Genomic DNA, 14336 nt, shown 5'->3' on the forward strand with positions numbered 1-14336 from the left:
TTTATGTTCCAATCTAGATTAGAGCTTTTTCACTCCGTTAGTTCTATTTTCACTTACTGGTACCTACTACCAGTCAGTACCGGTACCTACTACCAGTACCAGTAAAAAAAAAAAAAAAAAACAATATCCTTGGGTTATTTACACACATAAATAGTCCCAAAAAACTATCACCCCCCCCCCCCCCCCCCCCCCCCCCCCCCGTCTACCCAGCAGCAATGGGGTTGATCTATATTACCTTTCCATGAGCTCAGGTCATTGGTCACATGGCAAGGTGTGGTCACAATGACCCACATCACAGTTTGAGAAATATCCAACGTCATGAGTGACCATTTTGCTCAGCTTGACTCATGGGAATGTTTACAACTTTCACAAACAAAAGCAGCGTGTTTACATTTATTGAGAAATGTCCATTCGTTGTACAGCAACAAACCATGTGATTGTGATCAATGACTAGGGTGATTGAAAACATGAATATAGATCGTTCCCATTGAACCAGGATAAACTCCAACCCCTTCAGCTTTAAAATCCCTCCATGATCATCCGTCATCAATTTCAATGTCATTCTTGTTTTGTCGACAAAGGGAAAACCTGAAACGTCTACATCATTATTCTTTTTAAAGAGCATAAAACAATGGCAGACAAAGCTGTAAGAAAATCACAAGAACAAAAACAAGCCAGAAGGCCTCGTCAAGCTCTGCTGATTTTTATCTCCTTGTATTCTTCTATCACTGATTCACACACACACACCTTTTCTGATTATAACCTTCTTCCAGTGCCTGCTCCCCAATAGACCATTTTGTAAATTAAATTAAAGCACTTCTATATTCCTGTTCCCATTGCTGTTAACTACATGTCGTTTGTTTTTAATGCGCTTGTGACATTTAGGTCATTACAGCGCCAGTAAAAAGGAAGAAAATGGGATAGTGAAATTTTTTAAAGAATTACAAGTAAAGGTACCCAAGAAAAAGTAAGACAAAGATGACGGGTGCAAACAGGGAATGGATGTAGAGTCCATTCAGTGTAAGTTTGTGATTACGTACTTCAAAGTATCATCCAGACATAAGCACAGGTCCCCACAAGAGGATTACACTCAATTGTTTACAGAAAGAACCAACACAGAAAACATAACGGATGATTTGCAAGGGGAAAAAAATATCATCTCCCAAAACATTTGACTGTCTCCCACTCAGCTAAGGACTCCGACAAGGGCCATGACAAAATTAATCAATCCCATTCTAAGAGAAAGACAGAAAGCAACTTGGAAAACAGATAAAAGGGGGTAGAAGACGCAGCAAGTGACCTCCTACCCACCATGGGAGGTCAAAGGACCCCACCCGACCAGAACTCAAAGACAGAAAGTTTTTTTTTGTTTGTTTGTTTGTTGCTTTAGGTCTCTTCCAACACAATTGAGATTATATGAGAGACCGCTGAAACAAAAAAAACAAGCAATCTAACAAAAATAGTACAAATGTAAGCTAAATTATAAATAACCAAGAACAAACAGGCAGAAGATTTACAGAAAAAAAAAATATCCCCTGTCAAAAATACAATCACAAACCAAAGAAGCAGGATAGGCTAGTAAAGAGAAGAAGAAACGACATCACTATCAGATCGTACACCCATGCGAACATCATAGGTATATGATTCAAGGGTGATGCTCCCATCCAACCACCCGCAAAGACAGAAAGCAACTCAACCTGGAAGAGAAGATAAAGGTGAGAGTGACATCTCTCCGTCCACCATTGTGGGGACAGGATGTCAAAAGACCCCCCCCCCCCCCCCCCCCACACACACACACACACACTATATCCATGTCAAACAAACAAACAAATGGTTGGTGCCATAAATTACATTATTTATTTCTTAGATTTGAAGTAATCTCGGATTACATCTAGAGCTGGGGTGTCCATTCCATAGTCCTGAAGAAGAAAAACAAATGAAAAATGTCAAGTCATTCAACCACACAACTGGAAAGGAAAAATCCATCCCAGACCTGCCAAAATAAAAACTTCAAATTTAGTCATTTTTATGTCTTTTTTTTGGGTGTAATTTGACAAGGAAATTAGCAAATTTCTGAAATTGTGTACGAACAAGCGCCATTTGAGAATGATGATCACTTCAACATTATATCGTCATGCTTATGCACTGTAGAAATGCTTTATTATTGTTATTATTATCATCATGATATAAGTATAACTGAGAATTAAAAATTCCTAATTGGCCACGAAATGTGTCTAAAATTCGTACGATTCGGCAGGTATGCCATTCACATTCTATTCATTCTGCCAGTGCATGGAACAATCTCAACTTGGTGACGATCAACAGATAAAGTAAAAGACCTGAAAACATCAGTGATGATACTCACAAAAAGTCAAAAAGGAGGAAAAGTCTCGGAAAAACGGAAAACTCACCTAGAACCTAGTATTTTTTAAAGATTTACTATATAAAAAAAAAGTAAAAGGAGGAAATGAAGGAAATATCCGCGGATCGAGGATCTGAGGAGGAAACCGAGGAAAGGAAAGAAAACCGCGGATTTCCGCGGAAAAGTATCATCACTGAAACATGTATATTGGCTGCTGTACTGCCGTTTTATTAAGAACACAGTATGTGCTATTTGGTTAACATTGGATATACTGTGTTTATAAAAACAACAGCAGTGTATTTAGTCACTCTGCTGTCCCTAAACAAAACTTAATGCAGGAAATGACCTTGACACAAACATAAAAACCCTGACATTTTTTGTGTGAGAAAAGCCCATATGAAAATATTTCATGCAAAGCTTCTCCCATCAAACTGTATCAGCCTTGATTCATCTTTGAAAAATCAAACGAAACAAAAAATTTGTCTCTCCCACCAAAAAAAAAAAAAAAACACAAAAAGAAAAACCCTGAAAGCCAGATTTCATAAAGTCAGTTATCCAGCTTTAACTGGGCTAAATCATGAGTCATCATTTTTCCTATAAAAATTTTTGGCTTCAAAATCTGAAAATGGAGGAAAATATTCGAATTTGGTCAAACTGGGTCCTCAAATTTGATTCAAACTACGAAGGGACCCTGGAAAACACCCTGAGAACATTTAGTGGACATGACGTTATTTAATATCCCTAGATCTATTTGTACTGTCTGCATGGTTATTTGTCATGCGTTCACTATCAGTTTTCCACTGGCCATCCAAATTGTCTGAACATTTTACACGTCGTGTAGGACACATTTGGTTTAAATCAATAGAAGATAAAGATCTGAACAATGTTTATGAAAAATAGAAGAAAAATCTTTTCAGGTCTTTATCTGATACCGGTGCCGTGCCTGCTCCTTAAATTCTTTAATATAAATCAATAATATTCTTACATAATAAGTGCAACAGGATGATGGAAAAAAAAAAAAAAAAGAAAAATAAATTATGACAATATTATTGTCCATCAATCAATTTAATAATAATAATAACAACGATAAGAACATATCACTTGTATAGCACATAACCATGGCTAGTCTGATCTATTCATGATACATAATAATGAGTGGTAATATAATAAATGTGAGTGGCTCTCAGACAGGCAGAGTAGCATGAAATCAACTACAGGCCAATGGGGTTGAGAAAAAACTCATTCTGTAGCATCCGGCCCTTCTCCAGTAACTCATTCAAATCGGGTCACCAGTACACTTGGGATGCAAATATAAACACACAACAACAGTACACACCACAATAGCAAATTATTCAATTATTGGTGTAACAAGTAATGGTCAAAAATCAAAAACTACCAGGGTATTTTGATAGAGCACTAAACCTGCTCAAAGCACTTTACAAAGGGGCAATAGCCAACAGCAACACTAAACTCCTAGGATGAGACATCTCATACAGTTGAAGTTTCCCCAAAGTTGGGAATTGTCTGCAACCATGGCCAATGGTTTGAACACGGAATGCACCGGAGAAAAAAACAACATCGTAGGGGTCATAAAATCATGGGGAAAAAACAACACATCATGGGGGTCATGAAAAACAAAAAAAAAACATAGGGGCCATAAAATCATGGGAAAAAAAAAACACATCATGGGGGTCATGAAAAACAAAAAAAAAACATAGGGGCCATAAAATCATGGGAAAAAAAATAATAAATTTGTGGCTGGCTGAGAAAACCCGGAAAGATGCGCAACTTTCATAAATTGAGTTATGTATGCAGTGGTGTAGACCACATCTTTCTGATCATTTACCACTTTAAATTTTCTTTCTATGGCCATTAGACCCCAACTTATACATTTTTCCCCAAATAAAATTTGCTGCTAATGAGAAACACTTTATCTTCGATTTTGGCTCATATCTCGAATCAAACCTTGCCGCATCTTCCCGGGTTTTCTCAGCCAGCCTCACAAATGTGGGGAAGCTCCAGACGGAGGGCCTGACCCACCAATGGTCCAGACCCCATGTATCAGGAGACATCCCCAGAATTCTGTAGCATCCCACCCTTCTCTAGTAACCCAGGGATACTAAGGTCACCAGTACACTCGGGATGCAGTCGATCATAAATCCAACATTTCAAACAGTCACCACACAATGAATGTTTTGGTAACAAGTTAATTTGAACAAAATAATTATACAATCAACCATACAAAATATTCATCCCCATCAAATTGGGGTTTTTTTTTCATGAACAAAAATAGAACAGAACAGTTTCTAAATTTAATTTTAAAAAAAAAAAAAAAAGAAAGAAAGAAAAATGGGTCGATTCCAGCTCAAAACCCTTCTTCAGCCAACAAAATATGAAAAAAAAAAAAACCCTAGTTCATCACTTGAAATCCTGACAGACCGGAAGTAAATAAATGAGGTGTTTTCTTGTCGACACAGACCATGCATCCATCGGCCAACCAGATCCTCATCTTACCTGGGACCTGCAGGTCATAAGACAAGACCACAAACAAAAAAGCTTACCTTGACAGCCACCACTCCACAACTGTTGACTTTCCTGGCCTTGCCCTCCTTGTCCAGCTTGCACAGACCACACCATTCTCCAAGCTTTTTAGCATCATCAACCTGGCATCAAAACAAACAGATAGAACAGTGAGTGGAGCAAGCCCTAATGTTGACGATAACAAGAAATGCCGGGAGTAGAGGGTCGATAGCAATCTGAATTCTGTAATTTGGCAACCTTATTAGAATTATAAGGGAGCTTATTCAATATTCAGTTGAGTGTGATGCAGATAGATTTGCCCAACAAATTTACAGCTAAATTAGTCGTTTTGGAGAGAAAATTAGCCATTGAAATAATACTAGGTAATTAGTTTTGTCTGAGAAATCACTGACTCCTGTAGTAAAAGAATCAACCACAATAAATATATTCTTTCAACTGATATATTCGTGCGATGGTTTCTCTCTCATCCAATCAAGAAGAGAAGCGCCAGTTTTCTGAAGTCAAATTCATTTTTTTATAAAGTGAGTTCTACGGCTTGCAAACACAACCCAATCATTTCAAGATATCACCCCTTATATTCTAAAATTCTTAAAATTTGACCTTCCCTCTTCCCTAATATGCATGACATAATCAGTCGGAAGGTGACAATTTTGGATTTGCATATTCTTTCAGAAAATATGCTCCCCAGAGCATTTTAATCTTAATTTGAAGTAGATCGGGTGATTTTCATGAAGTTATAATCAGATGTATGGGAAAGGTATCCAGCAAATGTTCTCAAATTTCATACATTTTCAACTTGACTAGCTGTAAAAACATTTAGAAGTGAAATTAAGCTTTGATATTTTCCTAAGATGTACAAAAAGGGTTGATTTATTCATTTATGACAAGAACTCATTTTGGATAAAAAATTGACCTTCAAACTAAATTTGGCAATATCTCAGTTCAAACCTTTTCACCATCCGACTGACTAGGTCATTCACTGTAACACATATATAAGTTTAAGGTATTCTGATGTACAGTTTCTGAGACAGAACAAAATAAAATACCAAATGTAATCCAGACTTTGTGCCACATTGTCACCGTTCTGATGCACTTCAAAATTTTCACCCAATAATCAAGTGGTTAAAATTAAATGATCTCAAATTTCACCTATTTTCACCGAACAATAAACGTTTCTTAGATAACTCACCTTCAAAAGATCAATTCCGTGTTCACAACAGAGAGCCTCAATCAGTCTGACGTAGCCAGGTTCATCCACACTGTTGGCCATTACACACAAATGGGCCTCACGTCTGAAGGAGTAGCACAATTATTAACAATTAGATTTTTGGCAAACGGGTGGACAGGAAGATTTTTTTTTTTTAATGGAGATACATGAATGTTCACAGCAGAAGTTTTAAGTAATTGATAAAGGACAATGAATATAACAAGTTGTTTGGGGTCCACAGTCAAACATACTCACATAGAAATTGATATAGGACAATGAATATAACAAGTTGTTTGGGGTCCACAGTCAAACAGACTCACATAGAAATTGATATAGGACAATGAATATAACAAGTTGTTTGGGGTCCACAGTCAAACAGACTCACATAGAAATTGATATAGGACAATGAATATAACAAGTTGTTTGGGGTCCACAGTCAAACAGACTCACATAGAAATTGATATCGGACAATGATATAACAAGTTGTTTGGGGTCCACAGTCAAACAGACTCACATAGAAATTGATATAGGACAATGAATATAACAAGTTGTTTGGGGTCCAGAGTCAAACAGACTCACATAGAAATTGATATAGGACAATGAATATAACAAGTTGTTTGGGGTCTTTTTGTTTGTTTGTTGCTTTAGGTCTCTTCCAACACAATTGAGGTTATATGAGAGACCGCTGAAACAAAAAAACAAGCAATCTAACAAAAATAGTACAAATGTCAATCAAAATCATAACCTAAAGATATCATAAGCTAAATTATAAATAACCAGAGGATTTACAGGAAAAAAAATATCCCCTGTCAAAAATACAATCACAAACCAAAGAAGCAGGATAGGCTAGTAAAGAGAAGAAGAAACGACATCACTATCGGATCGTACACCCATGCGAACATCATAGGTATATGATTCAAGGGTGATGCTCCCATCCAACCACCCGTTGTTTGGGGTCCACAGTCAAACAGACTCACATAGAAATTGACATAGGACAATGAATATAACAAGTTGTTTGGGGTCCACAGTCAAACAGACTCGACTCGCATAGAAATACAGACCTGCCGATTACCATGAAAAATTTGTAGAATTTACGAAACTTTGGCTCCAATTTCAGAACTTCAAGAGCATCTCAAAGTCAGTAAAACTTATTGAAAATGAAAGCCGATGAATGGCACACAACACGATTTTAAGGACTGTGAAGTGTTATTTAATCCTTGTGAGAGTACACATTGTTCGTTTATAAAGTTCACTACCGCCACAACTATTTTTATCCCCTAAAAACTACAGATTTTTTATTTTCAAGTAAGCAGGTTTGGAAATAAAAGAATAGAAAACGGGAGAAAAAAGAAAGCTGGGAAACTTTTCATTTTTTCTAGTTGAGTATTGTGGATTTTCTGTCTATGGAGTGGGGGCGGGGCAGGTATGTCAGTAGAGGTAGAGATGTCAAAAATAAATAGCAGATACCCTACCCGATTTTTGGCAAGACACGGTTTCCTCAAAATTTTTTGCGTCCCGAGGAGTTGGAGGAAACCGTGCTGGAGTGTAGATCATACCTATCTATATACAGCATAATCTCCCACACCAGGACTGAAATTGATAAAAATTATTCTTCTTTCCCCAAGAACTATAATAGAACGGAATTCATAGAAAGGCCACTCCATCAGATGATTGGTCTTAAGATGATCCCACCCACCAACGATCAATCCGTTACACGGCCCCACAGGCCGTTTGTATCTTATCAATCCACCACAAACCAACCATCATTTCGTTACACGAACCCCAGAGACCTTTTGTATCTTATCAATTCAAATAACTTCTGATTTCATAAACATTTTTACTGACTTGTCCAAAGTCTTGGCGACTTGCTTGACACCACAGACAAGGCCACTGTGGATAAGTGAAGTCTTCAGCACCTCCTGAAGGGCCTGGTAAATGTCCATACTGCCTGCTTCTTCCACCATTTTGAGGGTTTTACTGGAAAATCAAATTATAAAAAAATAAGGACACTAAATAAAAAGAATAGCAGAAAAGGACACAAAAGAACCCACCATCAGATCACAAAAATTTGCTCTACCAATGAATATCTCAGGTGTTCTCGTTTTTAGCTCTTAGCAAATGGTCGCTACTTTTTACCTTTTTTTTTTGTACATAACAAAATGAGAGAGAAAACTTGTTTAGAATTCAACAAAAAATGTTACCAATCAATAAATTCATCCTGCATAAAATGAGACTTAAAATATCAAAATTGATGCACAAATAAAAGAGTAATCTTTAATTTTTAGCGGAGGTCATGAAAAAGCACCCCCAAAATCAGATGGCAAGATTGATGCAATAGCCAAGGCTGTGACGTAAGCGCTGAATCAAGAGATATCGAAGTACCTACCTTTAATGGGTTAAAATGTACGAGGTGACTATTTCTCTGAACGCTCGGGGAATAAATCTGATCTCTATTACTCAGTTTTTGGTTTCTGTTCTCGAGATTTTTTTGGTTATCTGGGTAAATGGTATTTGCGAAAGTTCAGCGACATCTTTCATCATTCTGCCATTTCTATGAGGACAGGGATGAAGAATGTTCTAGAGCTAGATAATATCCCCCAAAATAAAAACAAAAAAGAAAAGAAAAGAATTTTTGTGTTGGACAGCTGGCAACTTGCAATATCTCCTCTGCTTTCTCTGACAACAACAAAAAAAATTTTTTTTTAAACCCCATAAAAAAAACAGACCATAAATAAAGATGAAGGAAAAAACTGGGCCCCTCAAAATAAAGGCTATTCAGATTGGAGTCTGTATAACAATAACCGTATTTTACCGAGCATTTAGGAAAATAGAGTTCAGCATTATTTTGCAGAGCATTCCAGGATTTGAATCACAGTTCTTGCTTATTTCCTCTAGAGAGAGAGAGAGAGAGAGAGAGAGAGAGAGAGAGAGAGAGAGAGAGAGAGAGAGAGAGAGAGAGAGAGAGAGAGAGAGAGAGAGGGAGAGAGAGAGAGAGAGAAGTTTAACTGATGGGGCTTTTTTTCTAATAAGGGGCAAGTTATAATAGGTACTTTGGTAAACGTCCATTTGGCCCTCTAGCAGGGAGCCGATAAATGGCTGTGACCCGACTTTTTGGACTTCTGAATGATGGGTCTCAGAAAAAGTTCCATAGATGTTTTGTTTATGGATGGGTTTTAAACCCCCGATCCTCGACCGTTGTATAAATGTAACAAACCATTCCGACCCCAATACCGCGGCGGTGGTTTTAATGTAACACACCTTTTCAAAGTCACACGCGCGTCAGTTGTGAAAAAGTAACACAGACCTGTCCTTCACTCAGTAAAAATTCCATTGTGTTCTTTATGAAATAAAAGCCGAAGTTTGATTGGTTGATATTATTAGTTTCATCCAATCAGCAAACAGTTTATTTAAGCTGTTTGGGTTGAGTATGAAGCTAATTATTGACGCATAAAATCACGCGATCGAACCCGAATGACGCTATATCTTAGCTACGTCATTCAAACTTGCTAGGCAAGTACTGGAAACCGGTCATTTCTGGTTGACCTCAATGCGGTAGAAGGGTTAATGATTTATGTCTTATTTTCTTCAGGAGAAATTCCTCCATCATTTGGTGTAAATTATTTTAAAACCAATGACAATTTAGTATATCTTTTAATTATGGATGAAATAGGGTATAATTTAGCTTAAAATTAAATTCAGGGCAAAGCTGTATACCGCATCCATGAAATTCGTTCCAGCAAAATCCTTACTCAAATCTTAGCGACCATTTTGGGCTAGTTTTGAAATCCAAATGGTGGTTACTACCGGAAATGCAACAGTTTCAGGTAAATAACAAAGGCAAATAGAAGACCATTTTTCAGTCTTTAAAGTAACATAACTTTTCGTAGTGTTTTTATGCACCTCCGTTGACGGTGTATCTTAACGGATCGTTTTTATACACCTACGTCACGCATCCCACCCAATTTCATCAGCGATATTGTGTTTCTGTATTTGGACATGGCGAAAGTTATATTGTGACATCTGTAGGATGTTTTTGTTAATAAATTTATATAAAAATAATAATAATTTAAAAAATCGAAATATAAAACCACAGAAGTTGCATTGAAGGTAAAATAATGTTTTAGAAATTAGAAAGACCTTACTAAATGTGATGAACAGTCAGGCGGCTACGTAGCGCAGTGGACAAGCTGTCAGACTCGTAACCTTGAAAGTACTAGGTTCAATTCCCATTGTAGACATTTTTTTTAAAAATTTACTTTATTTTTGTTTGCTTCTTTTCTTTCTTTTTTGTTTTTTTTGTTCAAAAACTTTTTATCATGTTTTTAAAAAACTTCGATTTTAATTTTCTATATTTATTTATTTGAGATAAGTATTTGTATGCCATGTTACTCTTTACTTTTGATTTTTAAAATTATTGTTATTATTCTTTAATTTATTATCATAGTATAAACATACATCAGTAATCACCAAGCAGCGTGCTATACTTATACTACAATCTAAAACTATTTAAACCTCATGGACGTATGCAGCAACGTTTTCATCAATTTACCATCACCGCCAACGGAGGTGCATAAAAACTTGTACACCTCAAACTAGGTACTTTGGTAAACGTCCATTTGGCCCTCCAGCAGGGAGCCGATAAATGGGCGAGTGGCTGTGACCCGATTTTTTGGACTTTTGAGTGATGGGTCTCAGAAAAAGTTCCATAGATTTTTTGTTTATGGATGGATTTTAATGATTTATGTCTTATTTTCTTCAGGAGAAATTACTCTATCGTTTGGTGTAGTTTATTTTAAAATCAATGACAATTTAGTATATCTTTTGATTGTGGATAAAATAAGGTATAATTTAGCTTTGGATAATTAAAAGATTAGAACTTAGTAAATCAAAATTTCATGATGGCACGTTTACTTAACATCTTAACTTTAATATAAAATTAAATTCAGGGCAAAGTTGTATACCGCATCCATGAAATTCGTTCCAGCAAAACCCTTACTCAAATCTTAGCAGCCATTTTAGACCAGTTTTGAAATCCAAATGGTGGTTACTACCGGAAATGCAACAATTTTCAGGTCACAGTCCGTCAGTAAATAACAAAGGCAAATAGAAGACCATTTTTCAGCCTTTAAATTGACATAACTTTTCTTGTTTATCTGATATTCACAAATTTGGTACCATTAGAATCGTGTTAAAAAGCACTTTAAAATGATATAGGATTCATTGAGCTCAATCCAATTTGAATTTTTTACCAAAGTACCTACTCCAACAGAGGTGCATAAAAACGCCACCATAACTTCTCTTCTGCTTATCTGATTTTCAATAGTATCATTAGAATCGTGTTGAAAAGCACTATAATGATATAGGTTTCATTGTTGAGCTCAATCCAATTTGAATTTTTTTTTGTTACTACAGCACTCAGTTACCCCTTCCCCTACTCCCTTCCTTTTTTTCGACCATCAATTGCCTTGTCCCAAATTTGACATCTGGCGTCAGTTTGTCACCAAAATTCATGCATCTGTACAGGCACAGGTGTCAGTGTCAAAATAAAATAAGAAGGCGATGGTGATTTTTTCACGGATCCACCACTTGACCTGGCTGTTATCAGAGAAAACTTTTACACGGCAAAATCAGCGGGAAATTTCTGAAAAAAATTTTTATCACAAAATCCCGGAATTCCGCGGAAGATTATCATCGCTGGAAGTGGGCCTGGAATCAGGAAGGCAAGGACAAGACAACAAGGAGTGTGGAAGAGAGTGATGATAACTCGACGAGAGTCGAGACGGTTGATTCCAAGTTATCTTACTCGATTCTAATAAAGAAAAACAACAAAATAAATGGAACTAAGAAGACATTATACTTGTCCCACATTTAAATATATGAAAAAACTAACCTTGATTAATCACTCAAGTTTTCTCAGCCAACCTGAAAAGGAAATGAGAGAAATTGAGAAATGGTGAGTGATGTTGCCCTGATATCGATAACAGGCATTGCCTTCTTGTTGACGTAATAAAATAGTAAATCAATTGGTAACACTCTCATAATTAATGACAATTGATTCAAACACATATTACAACGATTTATGAAGAAAATAATGACAATTTTTAGCTAATTGAATAAAAGAAAGTTGATGAAAGACCGACAAACAGAACTTTTTTTTCCTTACAGGCACACATGCAAAATCGAAAAGAAAGAACGGAAGTAGTGCAAAAATACAAAACGAAACTTTCAGTTTCAAAGTAACGCCCAACGTATTCATTAAAATTTTGGCTGCGAAATGACACAGCTCATCGGCAACTACTACTACTACTACTACTACTACTACTACTACTACTACTACTACTACTACTACTACTACTACTACTACTACTACTGCTACTACTACTACTACTACTACTACTACTACTACTACTACTACTACTACTACTACTACTACTACTACTATGCCAACTATAATAGTAATAATAATAATAATAATAATAATAATAATAACAATAATAATAATAATAATAATAATAATAATAATAATAATAATAATAATAATAATAATGATAATAATAATAACAATAATAATAATAATAATAATAATAATAATAATAATAATAATAATAATAATAATAATAATAATAATAATAATAATAATAATAATAATATTAACAAAAATAATATTAATAATAATGACGACGACGACGACGATGATGATGATGATGATGATGATGATGATGATGATGATGATGATGATGATGATGATGATGATGAGAATGATTTTAAAAAATAATAATAAAAATTTTTTTTTTTTTAAATTGTAACAACAACAACAACAATTGAAGAGAGAATACCAGAAATGATTTATACATAGATAATCTAGTGCCAATAATAATTTTCCCCCTCTTTATGGAGTGATGTATAAAATTATTTGATTACGTCCCCTGAATGTCGCAAGGGGCCGAGTGGTTTGACGAAACGGATGATTGACTTCACAGAGTATATTTGCCAGTCAATATTCATTTTCAGGTGTGAAGTTGTGCTTTAGATAATTGTTTGTTTTGTTTTTACTTGTTTTACAGCTCTTGCAACACACTGAGGTCATTTCAGCGCCAGTAAAAAGGAAGAAAACGGGAAGTCAAAAGGGTAGATTTACGATTAAAACAAAACAAAAACAAAACAAAACTTGAGCTTTTATATCAGTAGACTCCAAGAAAAGTAATCAATGTGCTTAGTTTGACGTCATCTAAAAGTCTTAGTAGACTCCAAGAACAAGCAATCAATGTGCTTAGTTTGACGTCCTCTAAAAATCTTACCACCGAGAGGAACACACTCAAATGCTTACTCAATGTTTTTTGGAATAACCTAGGCGTCAGCCGCAGTGCAGCACCGTAAATTGATCCAGGACGGTGTGACTTGCTCAAGGCCACATAGTGCAGCGGCGGGTGATCGAGCTCAGTACCTTTCGGGTACGAAGCAAAAACCATACCACTGAGCCACGCTGACCAATTTGACTCTCATCGGGCAGGCAGGAGACAAGCAAATGGATGGATATTATGGTTTACGTATAGCCGGACACTAACCAAAAAAAATTACGTCAAAAGACAAGTCTTTGGTCACAAAAGAAAACAAATCGTGAGTTGTATTCAATAGTTGAACCAAAGGAATCACTTGTTTTCTTGAGCTCTACTAACGACAACTCACTGGACGCTGCACAAGCCAAAAAAAAAAAAAAAATGACGTCAAAAGATAAGTCCTTGGTTCTCGTGTCAGGCTATAGATAGTATGCGCTTGGCTAAGAAGCTCACATTTCCAACCAGAAGTATATCGGACCAACACACAAAACTCTGTGTAACATGAAACGTTTATAGATAGAATGCGCTTGGCCAAGGAGTTCACAACATTGCCATCCGGAAGTATAACGGACCTACACACAAACTCTGTGTAACCGTGAACTTTTATAGTCTGGTTAATACAGTTTAGTGAGAACAACTCACAAACGCGGATGGCAAAAACAATAACAAAGGCCCGAGTGACGTCATCTGCATACTATCTATAGTCTGGTTAATACAGTTCAGTGAGAATTACTCACAAACGCGGGTGGCATAAAAAACAAAACAACCAATAATAAAGACCAGAGTGACGTCAACTTCACAACAAGATATGAAGTGAGTAGAAAAGTGCCAGAAGACAATAGAGAATAAAAAATTTTTGCGGCGGTGGTGGGGTTTGAACCTGCGACCT

General features: G+C 36.1%; 1 protein-coding gene across 1 annotated transcript; it reads right to left on the reverse strand.

The window, feature by feature from the left end:
• Positions 1–1834: 1834 nt before the first annotated feature.
• On the reverse strand, positions 1835–12333 carry LOC144958522 (small ribosomal subunit protein eS12-like). Its single transcript, XM_078890548.1, has 6 exons — positions 12274–12333; positions 12001–12032; positions 7956–8087; positions 6093–6195; positions 4924–5025; positions 1835–1919 (listed from the first exon to the last, which is right to left on the reverse strand). The coding sequence occupies exons 3-6, from the start codon at positions 8072–8074 to the stop codon at positions 1857–1859; spliced, it is 387 nt and encodes a 128-aa protein (XP_078746674.1). The 5' UTR covers positions 8075–8087; positions 12001–12032; positions 12274–12333; the 3' UTR covers positions 1835–1856.
• Positions 12334–14336: the final 2003 nt, after the last annotated feature.

Source organism: Berghia stephanieae, chromosome 13 (assembly GCF_034508935.2).
Source record: "Berghia stephanieae isolate SIO BIC M18660-M18661 chromosome 13, UCSD_Bste_1.3, whole genome shotgun sequence".
In the NCBI taxonomy this organism is placed as follows: Eukaryota; Metazoa; Mollusca; class Gastropoda; order Nudibranchia; family Aeolidiidae; genus Berghia; species Berghia stephanieae.

Excerpts from the sequence above, each read along its gene's own strand:
- LOC144958522 (XM_078890548.1), bottom strand. The coding sequence starts at position 8,074 with ATGGTGGAAGAAGCAGGCAGTATGGACATTTACCAGGCCCTTCAGGAG. Across the intron at positions 6,196-7,955 it reads GTCGCCAAGACTTTGGACAA|ACGTGAGGCCCATTTGTGTG; the intron begins GTCAGTAAAAAT and ends CTACTCCTTCAG. Across the intron at positions 1,920-4,923 it reads GTGGAGTGGTGGCTGTCAAG|GACTATGGAATGGACACCCC; the intron begins GTAAGCTTTTTT and ends TTTCTTCTTCAG.